The following is a 19503-nucleotide window of genomic DNA, read 5'->3' as shown; positions in this document are numbered from 1 at the left end:
ATTATTCAACGGAATTCGAATAAAATATTGCCATATGGGTTTTCAAACTTTGACAAAGGATAAAACAGTGGTGACATGTGGTGAAAATATGAATAATAATTTTTTTATTAAAAAAAACGTTACCGGACAGCAAAGTGCGCATAAGATTTTTTACTCCAAATATGCTAAGGAATAGCTGGTTAAAGTTTGTCGGGTAAGTGCCGATACACTCTGTATATACAATTATTGAACTCCTTTGTACAGCGAAACTCTCTACGATAATTTGTATTGTACCTGCTTATATGGATCATACTCAGTTTATTATGTCATGTACTATACACTAATTATTGTACTTACATATATAACAATGTATACATGTCATTTAATAAATTACAAAACCTACCCCACTTCTAATGACATATTTATTCAAACATTTGATATACAGGGTTTTCTAATAAGAGGTGTTATTTCGATATTCAAAGAAACTTTTTCCGTAAAAGATCAATGGTTTCGTTGCTTTCGTTGCGTAGCGCAGTCTTGTTGAAAGTAAACGTTGTCCAGATCAATACCATCCAATTCCGGCCATAAAAAATCATTAATCATCTCTCGATAGCGCAATCCATTCACCGTAACTGTTGCTCCAGCTTCATTTTCGAAAAAGTAGGGTCCAATGACTCCGCCGGACCATAAACCGCGAGGATAGAGAGGCTTTTCAACAATAACTCTTGGGTTTTCCGAGCCCCAGATGCGACAATTTTGCTTGTTGACGAAGCCACCGAGGTGGAAATGGGCCTCATCACTCAAGATGATTTGCATTTGATTCACTCAAGTGAATTTTAATAATTTCAATGCGTTGTTGAAGCGTGTATCGTTCCATTTTTATTAATGGCGTAGTTTCTACTTGTCAAATGTCACAAAATGACAACTTCAAAAGTAACATCTACCGAAATAGCGGGCTATTCAAAATAACACCTCTTATTGGAAAACCTTGTACATTAATTAAATAGTACATAACAAAGTCGCTATCCGCGTCTGTCTGTTTATGCGCTTAGTTCTTCTAAACTACGCAATGGATTTTGATGCGGTTTTCACTATCATTTAGAGAATTTCTTCCGGAAGTTTTATATATAAAAATAATGCATATTATATTTGTAGAAAGTAGAGAAAAATATATGTTTTATAATCAAGTCGTAAAAATATATTTTCGGCGCTTACATTGCTAATGCTGGTTAAACTTTACGAGGTACATCAAAATAATGTACCATGAAATTTTACATCTTAAAAAGGCCTAGAGAAACGTATGGGATGGTATATGTTGTCTATCGTATGGTATCATTATAGTTTAGTGAAACAATATCATGCTAACCTTAATTATTAGTATTATTGAGGTATGTTATTATATACTTCTTGTAACTATATTCCGTGCAGTTGAAAACATCTACTATTTCTGCGAAAGTATTGCCAACGGCAGACAATTTAGGTAAAAGCGAGTATCTAAATGACACTGATATTGTTGTCGCAATCAAAAAGAATTTTGCTTTGGGCAGTCGGGAATTCAAGTAAAAAAAAAGACAGAAAATCAATTACATCACTGGATATTTTTCACGCAAGTCGACAGTAGAAACCCGATTGGGGACTTTAATTCCCTTGAAAGGAATTTTTGCGTAATTCAATCCAAAGTAATTGGTATCAATAAAAGCAGTACTCCGTGGCGCACGTATTTACCGGGGAACAATTTAATAGTCTTTTCTATACAGGGAATATTGTATTATCAATGACGTCATAATACATATAGCCTCGTCACTGTCTAACAAACTAGAGACAAAATGTGGCAAGCAAAAAACACTCTCATGTTTCCCGTAAATTCATAATTCAAACGTTGTTCATGCGTGACAAAGACAGAAATTCAAATAATATGTGCATATGAACGAAATAAAGGATAGAGGATCATTTTCGTATTTGCGTCGAATACTCAATTCTACAAGACGGGTGTGACTGAGATATCAATATACGCTTAAAATTCAAAAAAATATTTATTGCACAAAAACGACCATGCTGAGTTAGCTGATGAACATTAGCTTGGACCATGGTTTTTATCACGATTCCAAGATTTCAGCCCAATTGGTACCATAGAGCCTGAAAAAATGGCTTTAAAACTTCGAACCCAAGTCTGAAATTAGTGTCCATAAGAATGATGATTTTTCCAGAAATACAACTTTATGCAGATTTTGTGACTGCTTTCGTTTTATACCATGATTCTTATCAAGATTCCAAAATTTCTGTCGGTTTGGTACCACAGAGCCTGAAAAAAGGCTTGAAAAGTTCGAACCCTAGTTTAAAATTAGTGCCCATAAGAATGATGATTTTTACAGAAATGCAACTTTATGCAGATTTGGTTACTGATTTAGTTTTGGACTATGATTCTTATCACGATTCCGAAATTTCACTCTGTTTAGTACCATAGAGCGTGAAAAAATAGCTTTAAAAGTTCGAACCCAAGTCTGAAATGTGTACCCTTAGGAATGATGATTTTTCTCGATATACAATTGAATGCAAATTTGGTTACTGATTTCGTTGTGGACCATGATTTTTATCACGATTAAAAAATTTCAGCCCGTTTGTTCAAGTTCTCTCCAGCTAACCTAACAAATACACATTATATTACATAACCCAACAATTACATGTTTATTTATTTATTTATTTAGACGCCGTAAAAGGCTTTTACAATATACATGATTTATGTTTACAGTGGTTCACAGGAGCGAAACAGTATTATGTTAAACAGAATAATTACTGAGAAATTATGTTGAAAATTAAACAAAACATGTTAACAAATGTATGTAAATAATAAATAAAAAAAACAGAGGTATTTAATTTATGTATTCATTTAAGGTGTAATGACATTTGTTTAAAAGAAATGTTTTTAGTGATGATTTAAATTTAAGTATGTCGGTTATTTGTTTGATGCTACGTGTAAGGTTGTTATATACTTTAATGGCCATGTAGCGTGGTCCCTTTTGAAATATAGTTTTCTTTGCTTTTGGGATTAATAAGTTTTCTGTGAACCTTGTAGCGTGTTGAGTTTTTTTGTGGGAACTTTTCTGGAGATGATCGAACTAACAGGCATAACTCCATTATATATATGTCCGTCACTGTCAGAAGTTTGAGATATTTAAAAATTGTTCTACATGAATCCCGGTGATCAGAGTTTGTAATTTTTCGTAGGCACCTCTTTTGCATGATAAAAACATCTTTCGCGTTTACTGAGTTTCCCCAAAAAACTATTTTATCATTGAGTATACGTATCCATAGTATGCGTTGATTACTGACTCGATGTTTAAGATATTTTTAACTACTACTTACTCGCTTACACTATAAGACGAACACGGAACACGGCATGAGACGAATGGTTCCATGATATTTCATCAAAATGAAAATTCAACACACCTTTAAAAAGTGATATAGAGTCATTAAAAGTGATGAAACAAAAACAAGGTTTAAGGGCCTTCCTTACTAGCGATCTCAATCGTTGTATGAAGAATCATGAATTGTCAGATTCAAACGACAATCTAAGTTATTAATCGTCAAAATATCGATAATGTAGCCACGCTTGGCTATCGTAAATACATTTTCTGTCGAGATATATGTTTTTACTAACAATTTATTTTCGTTAAATACTATATAATGAACATCTAAGAATTCTCCTACTCATTCGGCTCTATGAGGTGGCCGTGAATGCACGCTTTCTACGGTCCGTCGTGTCAATATTTTTTCAAAGTTCGAAATTCCGCGTAATTATTACACTTCCATGAGACGTTTCAACAATATTCCACTCTATGCGTTGCGCGTAGGGACTATAATAGTGTGTCGCCTTTTTTTATGTTTCATCTGTGCGTTTCCGTCGAAGCTGTGTAGTGTCAAATAGTATTATTAAGAATCAATTTATTGTTAACATTTTTTTGGTTTTCTAGGTAATAAACAATTTAATATTATTAAGAATTAATATATTGTTAACATTTTTTCGGGTTTATAGGTAATAAACAATTTTATATTATTAAGAATTAATTTATTGTTAACTTTTTTTCGGGTTTCTAATAAATATAGTAATAAACAATTTGATGTTTTTAAAATATAAAAGTATATAAAATATTGCAGCACTTACAATAAAATAAAAGAAGCACATCGTATAAAAATGTTTCAGTCGAAAAGATCGAATGCCGAAATCACTTCGAAATTATTGCAAAAAACTTAAATCACTGTTAGAAGTATCCCTTTGCATTGAGGAAGATTGTGTCAAGCCGTATTTTACGCCTGAGAACGGCTGTACGTTGTGCAATAACGTACCGGAAGACTATGAATTAGGAAAAATAAAACAGTTTTATTTGAATATATTGAATGGTCCAAAACATGTATTTGGAGACCACTCACTATGCAAGGAACGGGCATACTTTTGCAAACGGGATACTGGCGACACTAATTACGTACCCAATATGACTTCGAGCTTGATAATGTCAAGAAACGCTTTTACAATTTTTGCATGCTACCCGAATTAATTGATCCTCGACATAATCCCTGCATGCCTATTAGAAATCCTGAGTATTTAGAAAAGTGCATAATAGCGAAAAGAAACAAAGTAAAATTGGTTTCAGCTAAAACCAAAACATGTAAAAAGGAATTGTTTCGAAGAAATCAATAACATTTTATTTCATTGAAGTGTCTTCAGAAGAAATTTCATTTATATTCCTAATGTATGTAGTCCACATTTTTAGAAATAGGGAAAAGGAGGGTTGGAAAGTTCCTGGCTATTCAGATCTAGTCACTAAACAACTAAAGAAACAAACTACCTTAAAAAATTGAAAATTTATAGTATTATTACTTCAATAGAAGAGAGTCCAAATATAATTACTAATCATATAAATTACTTCTTCAGTGACATTGGTCCAAGCTTCGCTAGTAATTTGTGCAGTGCTAATAAAACTATTGAGATGTGTCTGGTGAATGATTTTAAATCTGAACTTCACGTTACAGGGGACAATTTTTATTTTAAACCAACTAGCATTTCTGAAGTCACAAATGTGATAAATGATTTAAAAATGTCTTTCTCGTGCGGTATTGATTCTTTAAGTGTTATGGTGTATAAAATGCATGTATCCGAATTAGCTTGTCTCATATCTCACCTTGTAAATACAGGAGTTTTCCAATAAGAGGTGAAATTTTGATATTTAATCGTAAAATATCAATGGTTTCGTTGCTTGTGTAGCACGTAGCGCCTTCTTGTTGAAAGTAAACGTTGTCCAGATTAATACCATCCGATTCCGGCCATAAAACATCATTCATTTTTTTTCGGTAGCGCAGTCCATTCACTGTTGTCCATTCTGTTGCTCCAGCCTCATTTTCAAAAAAGTAAGGTCCAATGACTCCGCCGGACCATAAACCGCACCAAACAGTCACACGTTGAGTGTAAAGAGGCTTTTTAACAATAACTCTTGGGTTTTTCGAGCCTCAGATGCGACGATTTTGCTTGTTGACGAAGCCACCGAGGTGGAAATGGGCCTCATCACTCAAAATGATTTGCATTTGATTCACTCAAGTGAATTTTAATAAGTTCAATGCGTTGTTGAAGCGTGTATCGTTCCATTTTATTAATGGCGTTGTTTCTACTTGTCAAATGTCAAAAAATGACAGCTTCAAAAGTAACATCTACCGAAATAGCGGGCTATTCAAAATAACACCTCTTATTGGAAAACACTGTATTAGCTTCGAGAGTGGGATGTTCCCTTCTCATTGTAAGTAATTCCCCTTTTTAAATATGGAGATCGTCTAGATGTTAATAATTACAGGCCTATATTCTTACTCAATACTCTTTCAAAAGTAATAGAGAGATTAGCTATGTCGAGATTGGTATCATTCTTAGAAACATATAATATACTCTCTAGCAATCAGTTTGGTTTCAGAGAGAATACAGGAACAAGTGATGTAGTGTTGAGGGTATTGTCCAAAGTCAAAGTCAAACATGAATACAATGTCCTGAAGGAGCTTGCAGAACTAGAAAGCATTACCATAGAAAAGTGTGGTCTTTTCATACATGAAGAGTATCCGTATATGGGTGCGACACCAGATGGAATTTCTTCTGAATTTCATTTATATTCCTTATGTATGTGGTCTACATTTTTAGAGATAGGGAGGATGGGGGGTTGGAAAGTTCCAGGCTATTCAGATCTAGTCACTAAACATATCTACGCCGTTCTCAAGCAACTTTCAATCCTGAATTATGGTCTCTCACCAGGGTGATACTGAACGTATCTTCCACTTTTGAACGAGGTACAGATTCATTATATGTAACTATATAAAATTTATTTTAATTCTATAATATGACATACTTATATAAATTAAATTAAATTTGTTTTGTCCTCGCCGGCTTTTGAACCCGTGACCTCAAATTAAACTATACAATTTAGTATTAACAGTGCCCCGCCGCACTGCGAAACCAGTCTGGAACAAAGGGAAGCCTTTTGTAACTCTTTATAATTGTATTTATCAAAAAAAAAATCCAAATAAAAAGTTATATTAAATGTTGTTACTGAGAACCTCCTCCATGAATCAAGCTATTGTAATATTGCATTACATTCTAAAATATATTTTAACATAATTTTCATAATCACAATATCTTTAATTAATAATAATTTGTTTTGCTCTGTGCGTGTCTTGTATTGAATGGAACGCACCGGCCAGCTGCCAGGTGCAGCGAGTTAGATATTCGAATTCGCGCTAGAAACATTTAGTAGCGAGGGCCGTTAATAGTAACGTATGTAACCTGTTTAAACTAGTTTTTGTTTCATCACTTTTGATGACTTTCTATCACTTTTTGGAGATGTGTTGAATAGTCATTTTGATGACATACCCGGTCACCATTACTGTTATTACGTTGTCCTTATACTTATGTGTTGCTTTTTTGAAAATCTTCGGGAAACAATCAAAACAATTGTATTTTTTTATAATAATAAAATAATTTGTGTGTATTTAAGAATGAAATGTTATTTATTGGCTTTTAATAGTGTATGTCGAGTAACGAAAGCATTTTCTCGTCACAACGTGAATATTATTTCACTGTAAGTCGATTTATTTATAGGTAGCGCGCGACCTTACGCTACGCGTGGCAGTTTACTACTAGCACTTCAAAATCAAAAAGCAATGCAATTGTCTTACTTTTGGATTACCACTTTGAAATTTCTACATCACGTATATATATTGTGATTTCATTGTAATGAATATATCTTAGGTAAGCGATCAAATCATAACCGCACTTAGGGTCCGTTGTTTGACCGGCCCTCACAATAATTGACATCGTCATAAGGCGAGTTTCAGCGCCATTTTGAATTTATTGACATTTGAAGGTTTCCCGTTGCCGCCGATTATTTGTTTAGTGTTTGATGACAGTAATATTAACAGCTTAAGGCGAAGCTTAATGCTAAATCACTATTTTCGATTAATATTTCTAACGAATAGGTTTACATTATGAATACCAAAAAATATATAATTTAGAAAAATTGAAGGTTTTCCTATTGTTTCCCTTGAGTAGAATACCAATAAAGAAATTAATTACTTAATATGTCATTAACAAGCGACCGACAAGACACCCCTCCACTCGACTTCTCATAGAGTATAAGGTCTTAAACATACGACAACTCCACCTAAAATTCTCGCTAATACATTTCCTGATCAAATATAAAAACAAAACTCTCTTACAACACAACTACACCACCAGAACAATAACCAACGGTCACTACAAAGTACCTTCACTACATACCACGTCAGCTCAAAGACAATTTTTCTTCCTAGCTCCTAAAATCTTTAACCTTATCCCTGAAAACCTAAAAACCGTGAGTCAACCCCATTCCTTTAAAAAAACAAATTACGAAATGGATCCTTACACACGGAATACATTACAACTACAATACCCATTTATTCTACTCTCAATTTAATCACCTTTCAGACAAAACATAATATATCCTTATTCCAGCGCCCTTGAGGTGATTTCTCACGAAAACGGCGCTATATAAATTAGCCAAATATTAAATATTATTCCCTAACTTAGCGGTATAGTATGTACATAATTAATTAGTGTGATCCATTTACTAATAATTTCTCAAATTTTTCATCTTCTTATATTTCTCTAACTTCTCCATCCTATTCTTGCAATCCAAACTTTTTATATACAATAGAAACACGTGAACGTATAAAAGAAAAACTTTAAAAAATAATACAACATTATAGCTAAGATTATCTGTGACAGTTTCCCTTGACTAACTTTTTTCCTTTCTTATAAAATTGTTTAGTGCTTGAAATCGAGCGTTTCTATACTCCGTTTGTCAAGCGATTTTAATGCCTATTACCTATATTCGTGATATACCTATATAAGGTATACCAAGAATATACACATTTTTGGCTTGTAGCTTCCTCTTAACCCTTGGAATTCCAACGAAACTCACCGGCTTCGACTTTATGGTATTTTTAACCTTAAAAAATGCTCCTAACATACTAAAATCAATTTTATTCACTTGGCAAGGAAAAAATGTTTTTTTTAATTATTCTAGCTTGACGTTTCGTCACTTGTAAACATTGATTATTGTTGGGAAGTAAGAGCTTCATAGATGCACGCACAGATGGCAATGCATAGAGCTTGCGTGGAAGTCCGCAAGATGTAGCCAGTGGCCAGTAGTCGCCAGGGCCAGTGGGAAGGCTCCCAGAGAAACTTACTGTTTCAGATTCCAATTAGCCAGCTACTAGTTAGGTCGACTATCGAGTCACCTTTATAAAACGTGAAGTAGATATTAATAAATGCGTGATTAATCTAAAAGAACCACTTATTTATTAACTCCTTCCAAGACGAGTTGGAGACCTGTTTGTACGAACAAACAATTATATATCTGTGAAAAAGCGCATCGCAAAATTCGTGAAAATCCCATAAATTGTTCTATTTGAAATGTCATAATACTGTATGCATTTACAGGGAAAGCATAGCACATATAACTTGTTTTTATTATGAAGAAAGCTTATTTAGCCGGAAAACTCGAGAAACATTTTCATATTTCTTCATTATATTACACACATTCCTCAGAATATACGTAGCTATCCTGGGGAAACTACATTATTTTATTTACAAAGAAAGACAAACATTCCCGGATTACGAATAACCTGACAATATTTGAAGAATCTCCTACTACCACCACAGTAAGCGGAAAATTTTACTCGTGTTGTGATGGAGGACTTAGCCAGCCGAGGAATTGAACACACTACGACTGGGTGGGACCCAAACGCGATGCCAACTCAGCCACAGGTTCTGGTATTCATATAAATGATACTCCGAGATAGATTAATTTGTTTATTATTAACCAAGTACAAAGATTCCGGATCCGTGGTTACTAGCTAAGAGCTGAGATGCAAGAGAAAGATCAATCTACAACACAGTCTTTTATACAACTGCCATCAATCTGTCTCGCTCTACACTGACATTTATTTGTCCCACAGATATATTTACATTTTTTTATAAATAAACACATTATCTTGTAAAACGATATAATTCACAAAAACATAATTTTTCAAAAAAACAAGAAGTTACTACGAAAATAATGTCAACCGGCTCATGGCGAGCCGCTCGGCATTAATAACTACTGATGAAACAACCCAACATAAAATTTGACAAACCGCTATCAGGTCGAGAAGGTTAACGGAGCCTATCAAATGTTAAGAAAAATGGCACTGATCAAGGATTTGGTGGAAATCACGTGTGACGACAGTTTGAAACAATCCAACCTAAAACCTAATTTACACGATACTTGTTTTAATACCGATCCCCAAATCGGGACGCATACGATAATTTTCGCTTTAAACGTTTTTTTTATTAAAGCGACTATTCAAACATTGTACATCCAAAATATGATATTAAATATATGTACAGTAAATTGTATTTCTTAGTCCTCACTAGGGTGACCTGTGCTGAGGCGAACTAAAGTAATTCTTTTCTGTTTTATTAGTTTTCTATCTCGTTTCTGATGTTTTTTTACGGAGGTTTTTCATTAATCTCTTTGAGCAAGATTTTTATTATTGATTTGTAATAATTAAACTTTTCTATTCGCTTTATATCTGGGACAATAGAAGACTAGAATGTCAAGAATATGAATATCGAGAAACTAAAATATCAAAAAACAATGTCAAAAATATGGTTTTCAAGATACTGGAATGTCAAGAATATGGATTTCAAGATACTGGAATGTCAAAAGACCAGAATGTCAAGAATATAGATTTCAAGATACTGGAATGTCAAAAGACCAGAGTGTAATGAATATGGATTTCAAAATACTGGAATATCAAAAGACAAGAATGTCAAGAATGTGGATTTCAAAATACTGGAATGACAAAAGACCAGAATGTCATGAATATGTATAATATCTATTCGCTTTATATCAGGGGGTAGTATTTTGTGGAGTTTCGTCGCAAATTAAATATAATTTCTTGTCCGGATGAGGTTTTATGACCTGGAATATTTTTTATGTCATTGTGATTTAACCTTGTTTGATGAATACGCGGTATCGTAAAGGATTCAGTATTTTTTAATAGTTTCAATAGTATATTTTAAGCATATATTTGTTGTACATTTGGTACATCAAAACTATTGAAATTTTCAATCGAAAGCATTCTTTTGGGTACTTTCAGTATGGTCTTTATGATTCCTTTTTGAATTGTGTTAAGGTTATCTATATACTTAGATACAGCAGATCCCCATCCTATAATTTAATATTCAATACATTATTTTAATACTTTGATTTCATACAGATAGTTGGCATTAGAGAAGATATAATATCTTGAGACGGTACGAAATCGTCAAAAAATGGCAACACCTCGAACATGGTTACGGATCACAATCGTGAAAGCATCTGTCAATATCATTTGCGAGCTTTGTCACGTGCTTGGTCATTGTCCAATCGATGTTTTTGTTTACTTGATGATTTGTGTACCCGACTAAATGTCGTGTGCATACAGACTGAAAAATAGGGGTTAGTTACACGACTCAAACGACTTTGTAAATGCCAATCAATTGACTTTCGTCCTGAAAAGGACGTTTCTGGAATATACCCGACTTTGTGCAAAATGCAAATCAATTGAACCTCGTCCTGAAAAGGACGTTTCTGGTATATATACGACTTTGTGCAAATGCAAATAAATGAAAGATTGCCTTTAAAAAGGCAGTTAAGTATGTCAGCTTCTTAAGCCACGTGGTGCCCGCCGGAATCTTGTCGATGTAGGATTCTTCAGTTGAAGGAGAAAGGCCAATAAAATTCTCAGAACTTGGCAGAAAGGGGCAGCGGCAGGTAGCTCGTAGATGCGGAGGTCCGAGGCGAGGGTGATCCAATGGAGAAAGAGGATTTAGAATTTAAAAATGCTGCTTTTTGTCAAAGTTGCGACTCGGCAACGGCACATAAAAAAAGGTCAGCCAAGGTCCAGCGGACCGTTTTATGGCTTCTCATTGGTCGGATTTCTATAGCCGTTGGAGCGTACCAGCCAGCCTTGGACCCCACACTTTCTAATTTGCTACCCGCCGGCCAATTGTTTATTGTTTATTTTTTTACAAGTTACATTTTTTACATTTCAAGGAATTTGACAATCTTAAAGCTAGGTACACAATGCAGAGTTCCGTGAATGTGGACAATTTCAAAATAGTTTATTAATGTCACATCCACGGATTAACATTATACGCAAACAATATTTATTTATTTCTTATAGTAGTAAATAGTAGCGAAAGATGTAAACAAAAACAATATAAAGTCATTCTTAAATTATAATGAACAAGCGTCCGATATACTCCCCCCGGTGCAGCCCTCTGCGCCAAGCTATTTGGGAGGACGTGAAGTGTTTCGACGATCTGGACAACCGGTACCCCTGGTTCGCAGTTGGACGGGCCGTGTTGTAGATGGTTCTGGAGTGGTGGATTTTGGGGCTGGCAGCAGTACGGCAATCTTAACGGCTGGGCGCACATATATCCCGGAAGCTGTTTGAATGCGGGCGGTCCTCACTTGACCATCAGCGGCGGGTTTTGCATCGATGACTCGGCCGCGCGGCCAACTGTTCCGGGGTAGCGCAGGATCCATGATCACCACAAGGTCATCCTTTTTGATGGGCTCGGCCGGGTGGTGCCACTTCTGTCGGGCGCCCATAGTGGGGATGTACTCTCGGAGCCAGCGCCTCCAGAACATATCTGCAAGTTGTTGCCCGATACGCCATTGGCGGCGGAGACATACCTCTTCTTCTTTTTTGTCATACAGGGACAAATGGGGGCGCTTTCCGGCTGACCCCAGAAGGAAGTGGTTTGGTGTCAAGGGGTCTTCATCTCGTGGGTCAACAGAGACGTGAGTCAGTGGTCGGTTGTTGACAACAAACTCAGCTTCTGCCAGTGCTGTGCGCAGGGTCTCTTCCCTCGGCGCCCTTTCCTTTAAGGTAGCTTTCAAGGCTCGTTTCACCGACCGTACTAGTCTTTCCCAGGCTCCCCCCATGTGGGGACTGAGTGGCGGTATGAAACGCCACTCAATGCCTTTGGTAGCCATGGCGTCCATAATTCTAGAATCTTGTTTTAGTGAATCCAAGGCTTCCCTGATCTCAGCGTCTGCTCCATGGAAATTCGTTCCGTTGTCCGAGTACAGAACTTCGGGCTGACCTCTTCGGGCGGTCATTCTTTGCAAGGCCATAATGGCAGAGTCGGCAGTCAACGTAACAGCAAGTTCCAGGTGAATAGCGCGGGTGGAAAGGCAGGTAAAAATTGCCCCATAGCGCTTCTCCCGGTGTCTGCCAACTGTGACCTCCATTGGCCCGAAGTAGTCCAGCCCACAGTGAGTAAAGGGACGCACATGATGTAACAGGCGGTAAGATGGTAGCGCCCCCATTAATGGTGGAGAGGGCTTGCTTCTTCGTATGCGGCAAGTGGGGCAGTCGTGTGTTATTTTCCGGCTGATAGTGCGGAGCCGTAGAATGAAAAAACTGCAGCGCATCTCCGCCACTGTCTTCTCGGTGCTAGGGTGGTCTCCCTTCTCATGGTAGTGGCGTACCAGCAGCCGAGCGTACGGGTCGTTGCCATCCAATATGATGGGGGTCTTGGCCACGCTCGTGGTCTTTGTCAGGGCTCGTAATCGGGAACTCATCCGCAAGACATCATCTGGGCCGAGGAAGGGGGTCAAGGAATTAAGACGACTGCCAGCAGGTAGCGCCTTTCCATGTCGTATGGTATGCAGATCAGCTGCGAAGGCGTCTTCCTGGGATTTCCTGACCCATCTGATCTCTGCTTCTTTCAGTTCCTCTGCTCGTAATGTGCCCTCGGCGGGTTTGTGAGACCCCAATCGGCACCGCCTGACAAAACGGAGTATCCATGCTGTAGATCGAATTAGCCGGTTCCAAGATGAGAACCGTTTGATTAAGGGGAACGCCTCTCCTTTAGTGGTTATTAGGCCTACATAATGGGGCCTGACCTCCAATACGTCGTTGTCGGGTTTTTTGGTGGGAGATCGCTCCTTTGGCCACTCGCTTTCAGGTGCAGTAAGAAATGCAGGGCCGCAAAACCATCTTCCTTTTGGTGATAGATCAGGCACTTCAGAGTCACGTGTTCCGATGTCGGCGGGGTTCAACTTCGTCGGCACCCACCTCCAGTTAGGTATGCTGGTCATCTCATCTATTTCACCCAATCTGTTTGCCACGAATGCAGAGTAAGCGCGTGGATCAGTACGTAACCAGCACAGAACGGTTGAAGAGTCTGTCCAGAAGATAGTCCGGTTTATTAAAGCCTGGCTTTCTTTTAAGATGGTCTTGGCTAATCTAGCCGCCATGAGTGCGGCTTGCAACTCAAGACGGGGAATGGAGAGGGGTTTGAGTGGAGCCACTTTACACTTGCTGGCTAGGAATGTCGCGTGTAAAACTCCCTGCACGTCTTCTGTGTAGTATGCGACGGTGCAGCAAGCTTGTTCGGACGCATCGCAGAATAGGTGTAAGGTGACGCTGCTCTGCTTGTGCCGGAGGGAGCGCCTCGGCACCGAAACGCTGCTCTCGTGAAGCAAGCTTAGCCAATCTCTCCATCTCTCGGCGTGCTCAAGGGTGATCAAGTCGTCCCATCCAACACTCGACCGCCACACAGCTTGTAGCAAGATCTTTGACCGTATTGTGAGGCACGCGACGAATCCAACCGGGTCGAAGATCTTCATTACGATGGAGAGAAGCTGCCTCTTGGTGGGCCGTACAGCTTCTTCGGGGCTGACTGCATTTTGAAAAGAGTAAAGGAAGCAGTCAGTGGATGGGTCCCACACTAGCCCTAGTACTCGCTCCATCTCTTTGTCCCCGCTGCTGATGTGAACTGTGGAGCTCACCCGGTCTCCGGAAGGAATGTCAACTATGGCTTCCGGACTGTTAGAGGCCCAGTTCGTCAAGTGGAACCCTCCCTTTGCAAGAAGGGCACTCACGCTTTGTACTAGTGCGGCAGCCTCGCTAGCAGTATCTACCGCATCCAAATAGTCGTCCATATAAAATTTGGAACGAACGGCTGCCGCGGCGGCCGGGTACTCGTGTTCGTATTCCCCGGCAACCCTGTCTCGTACGTACTGGGCGCTACTCGGCGAGCATGTGGCCCCGAACATCATTGATGTCAACTGGTATGTGTCAGGTTCGCGACATGTTGGTGACTTCCACAGGTACAGTTGTGACTGCAGATCATCCCTCCTTATCTTGATGCGCAGGAACATCTCCTGAATATCGGCTGCTATGGCAATAGTCCCTTCTCTAAAGCGAAGGATGTTCCCAAGAAGAGAAGACAGCAGGTCAGGACCGGTGAGCAGCTGGTCATTTAGCGAAGTCCCTCGGCATCGACTGGCAGCATCAAAGACTATTCTAATCTTTCCGGGTTTGTTTGGATTGAGCACCGCAAAATGTGGGAGATACCACTTCCGAGGGGCAGGTGTTGATATCTCGCGATCAGACAGTTTCCTGGCGTAACCTTTAGCTACCAGCTGACCCATTTTGTCAGTATAGGCCGCTGCTAGGCTTGCATCTGCTGCCAGCTTTCTCTCGAGGGACTGTAAACGTTTCAGGGCACAGTGGTAATTGTCGGGCAACGTGACTTCCGGGTTTCGCCATAATAGCCCGGTTTCCCACCTGCCGTTTGGTAGAGGACGGGTGGTCTTTTCCATCAGGGCTGTGGCTTTGAGTTCACTCGCATTGACTCTGGCCGCAGATGTTACGCCGAGAGAGTCGACGGCAAAGTTGGATTTCACCAACTCTCTCAGGCGGATGTCTGCGGCTGTCTCCATCTGCAGGGCCAGGGTGGTAGCTGGGCCGTCGCTGCCAGGATCGGTACCACCGTGGGCAATCCACCCTAGTGCGGTCCGCGACACTATTCGCGTGGTGCCGAAATCTTCCCGCACGTCTCTTGATACTATCAAATGAGCATTGTCTTGCCCGATCAGTATCCGAGGGGTGACGCGTCTTCCTGGGACACGCTGCTCCGGTAGACTGAGGTCAGTCACTGTGTGAGCCGTAATATGATACTCATCACTGCTACCTGCACCTCTTATGGTTATTTTCACCCGGCGGGAGTGCAAGTCAGATGTGCACATTCCCTTTGCTCCATGAATTTTTAGCCCCTGGACTGGGCCGCTCGCGCCAATTTGTGCCGCAGTGTCAGCATCAATGAGGGTTACCGTGGAGCCTTCGTCAAGAAGCGCGAACACTGAAGCTTCATTTTCATACGAAGTGCTCAGTACTACTGGCACGATCTTCAGTAGTACACGGCAATCCGTACTCTGGCGTCATAGATTGACGGCACCACTCACGACGGTATTCACTGGCGCGGAAGCGGGCGCGGGGTTGTGTAGCAGCCTGTGGTGGGGGGCGCGGCAGCCTCCTACTCCACACCACACTTTAGAGGTGCACTCGCGGGTATAGTGTTTTTCTAGGCACTTGCGACACAAAGAACTCGCGCGCACTGTTTCCCAGCGGAGATCAACTGATTTCGCAAAGAATGCCGGGCACTCACGAGTTTTATGGTTCCCGCCACACTGCGCACAATTAATGTTTTCACTATTGTTTTTGTTTTTATTGTTCACTCTTGAGTTAGCGGGCACATTTGCATGAACTTGTTCGCGGCGCGGGGCACGTGCAGACCGTGCGGGGTCAACCATTCCGCTTAAGGGGATCGCGTTTGCAAAACTTTTCAAAAATGCCGCGAACTGAGTTATGGTGGCGGGAACTGTTTGTCCGCGCACTTCCGCCAACCAGGCTAGTCGCAACGTGCACGGCATTTTAGATGTGACGTCAGACAGCAAGGCAGGATTAGTGAGGTACCCGTCGGTCCGCAAGATTCGCAACGACGCCACGAGGTTCTGGATTGTTCCAGAAAAATCTGCCAGGTCTTCAAGTGATGCTTCGGCGGTGAGATGCGGCAGTTTTTTCACCTTCTCCAGCATCAAGGCAGCAATTGAACCCGAGCCGCCGTATCGCTGCTCAAGGACGGCAATTATCTCGGGGACTTGCGTTGGATCCATCAGCAGGGGGCCGACGGCCTCTCGGGCTTTGCCCTTCAGTGCACGCTGCAACCGAATGAGATTCTCGCTCGAAGTCATCTTGCAGGTGGCCGTGGATTGTGAATATTGGGCCATCCACGTAGGCCACTCGAGCGGGTCCCCCGAGAAGGAAGGTAGGTCCTTGGCGGTAGATTGCCTGGCTATTAGGGCAGCCATTCTTATGTCATCCTCTACGGAGGGACGGGGGCTATCCTCGGATCGCGAGGCGCGAATTGCATTTGTAATTGCAGAAGCAAGTTGCGCCACGGAGTCCGCGCCTTGGTGTGCCCACTCACTTGTGTGTCTAGAAGTCTCATCGGCAGTAGGTGGTGGTGGAAATATTGGTGAGAACTCCTGGCTGGAGGAGGTTTGATGCTGGTAACCAGGATGGAGCTGCCGATTGAGGTGCACATTATACCCTGGCTGAGTAGGTATATCCGCATGGGACAGACTGGCGGGCTGCCCATTCTGCAGGTTGACAGACCGCGGCTCATTGTACGATGCGGCAAGGTGTGTTTGTAGATCAGGGCCCGGCGCATATAGTGGAGGCGCTTGCTGTGGGTGACCGATGTTAGATACAGGTCGTTCAACTATGGCAGGCTGCAATACCGTGTGGCCGACTTCAGGTGCCGGCTGCATGCCGTCGGTATAGCCGTAAACGGGCGTAATGATTGGGGCCGAGTTGTAGGCTGGCATTGTACCCCCGTGAGACACGAGTCGCTCGACTACGGTAGGCTTCGATACCGTGTGGCCGACACAAGCTACCGGCTGCATTCCGACGAATGCCGGGGTAGGGGCCGGGATGTTCACCGGCGTAGTTATTTCATGAGACGCCGCAGCCGGGACGATCACCGGCGTGGTTACTCCGTAGGACACCGTGGCCGGGACGATCACCGGCGCGGTGGTTGGTTGCACAGGCCTCAGGGCCGCCAGCAGGTCTGCGATCTGCTGGGCGTGCTGTTGTTGCATGGCACGCATTTCTCGACGTAACTTCTGGACGGTGTCATCGGTTGACGTAAGCCCAGGCGAAGCGACATCATCGGAGCAGATAGATGCGTGGCTCGGGGCCAGGGGGGCCGGGATAGCAGGGCCCGTGGCAAGGGGGGCCGGGACAGCGGGGCCCGTGGCAAGAAGGGCCGAGACCGCGGGCGCGGCAACATCGAGACCTCGGTTGGAGACAGCGTGCTCAGAAGAGCCCGAGGTAAGTGGGCCCAAGTCTAAAGGTGGCGACGGCCCATCTGGAGCAGCGGGGACAGCGGGGGCGGGCTGGGATGTCTCTGAGGAGCTCGAAACGCCGCGCCCGCTGCGTAGAGTAGGTGACATCCTTCAAGAAGGCGTGAAGGCGTGATGACCTGAAGGCGTGTAGGCGTGTGGACCTGATGACCTGAAGGCGTGTAGGCGTGTGGACCTGACGACCTGAAGGCGTGTAGGCGTGTTGACCTGATGACCTGAAGGCGTGTAGGCGTGTGGACCTGAAGGCCTAAAGGCGTGTAGGCGTGTAGGCGTGTGGACCTGATGACCTGAAGGCGTGTGGACCTGAAGGCGTGTAGGCGTGTAGGCGTGTGGACCTGATGACCTGAAGGCGTGTAGGCGTGTTGACCTGATGACCTGAAGGCGTGTAGGCGTGTAGGCGTGTGGACCTGGTGACCTGAAGGCGTGTAGGCGTGTTGACCTGATGACCTGAAGGCGTGTAGGCGTGTGGACCTGAAGGCCTGAAGGCGTGTAGGCGTGTGGACCTGATGACCTGAAGGCGTGTGGACCTGAAGGCCTGAAGGCGTGTAGGCGTGTGGACCTGATGACCTGAAGGCGTGTGGACCTGAAGGCGTGTTGAATCCGGTTACCAGAAGGCGTGAAGGCGTGTTGAATCCGGTAACCAGAAGGCGTGAAGGCGTGTTGAATCCGGTTACCAGAAGGCGTGAAGGCGTGTTGAATCCGGTAACCAGAAGGCGTGAAGGCGTGTTGAATCCGGTTACCAGAAGGCGTGAAGGCGTGTGAATCCGGCTCGAAGGACCAATTATGTACCCGACTAAATGTCGTGTGCATACAGACTGAAAAATAGGGGTTAGTTACACGACTCAAACGACTTTGTAAATGCCAATCAATTGACTTTCGTCCTGAAAAGGACGTTTCTGGAATATACCCGACTTTGTGCAAAATGCAAATCAATTGAACCTCGTCCTGAAAAGGACGTTTCTGGTATATATACGACTTTGTGCAAATGCAAATAAATGAAAGATTGCCTTTAAAAAGGCAGTTAAGTATGTCAGCTTCTTAAGCCACGTGGTGCCCGCCGGAATCTTGTCGATGTAGGATTCTTCAGTTGAAGGAGAAAGGCCAATAAAATTCTCAGAACTTGGCAGAAAGGGGCAGCGGCAGGTAGCTCGTAGATGCGGAGGTCCGAGGCGAGGGTGATCCAATGGAGAAAGAGGATTTAGAATTTAAAAATGCTGCTTTTTGTCAAAGTTGCGACTCGGCAACGGCACATAAAAAAAGGTCAGCCAAGGTCCAGCGGACCGTTTTATGGCTTCTCATTGGTCGGATTTCTATAGCCGTTGGAGCGTACCAGCCAGCCTTGGACCCCACACTTTCTAATTTGCTACCCGCCGGCCAATTGTTTATTGTTTATTTTTTTACAAGTTACATTTTTTACATTTCAAGGAATTTGACAATCTTAAAGCTAGGTACACAATGCAGAGTTCCGTGAATGTGGACAATTTCAAAATAGTTTATTAATGTCACATCCACGGATTAACATTATACGCAAACAATATTTATTTATTTCTTATAGTAGTAAATAGTAGCGAAAGATGTAAAAAAAAACAATATAAAGTCATTCTTAAATTATAATGAACAAGCGTCCGATATAATTTGTATAGGTACTCCTTGGCAAAATTGCTTACCTGATCGTCGTATCTTGATCGGTACGATATTCGTA

General features: G+C 41.8%; 2 protein-coding genes across 2 annotated transcripts in view; both read right to left on the bottom strand.

Annotated features, from left to right (window-relative positions):
- The window catches only part of LOC149410098 (oxysterol-binding protein-related protein 6-like), a 134216-nt gene that overhangs the window by 90406 nt on the left and 24307 nt on the right, over positions 1 to 19503 (bottom strand). The window lies entirely within an intron of this gene.
- On the bottom strand, positions 11868 to 15623 carry LOC149410099 (uncharacterized). Its single transcript, XM_089648940.1, has one exon. The coding sequence runs from the start codon at positions 15621 to 15623 to the stop codon at positions 11868 to 11870; it is 3756 nt and encodes a 1251-aa protein (XP_089505066.1).

Source organism: Hesperophylax consimilis, chromosome 28 (genome assembly GCF_061612785.1).
Source record: "Hesperophylax consimilis isolate HC1 chromosome 28, BYU_Hcon_1.0, whole genome shotgun sequence".
Classification (NCBI taxonomy): domain Eukaryota; kingdom Metazoa; phylum Arthropoda; class Insecta; order Trichoptera; family Limnephilidae; genus Hesperophylax; species Hesperophylax consimilis.
This window is presented reverse-complemented; position numbering and strand designations above follow the sequence as displayed.

What these genes read in the sequence shown, in the direction of transcription:
- LOC149410099 (XM_089648940.1), bottom strand. Translation starts at nt 15,623, where the DNA reads ATGTGCACATCTGACTTGCACTCCCGCCGGGTGAAAATAACCATAAGA.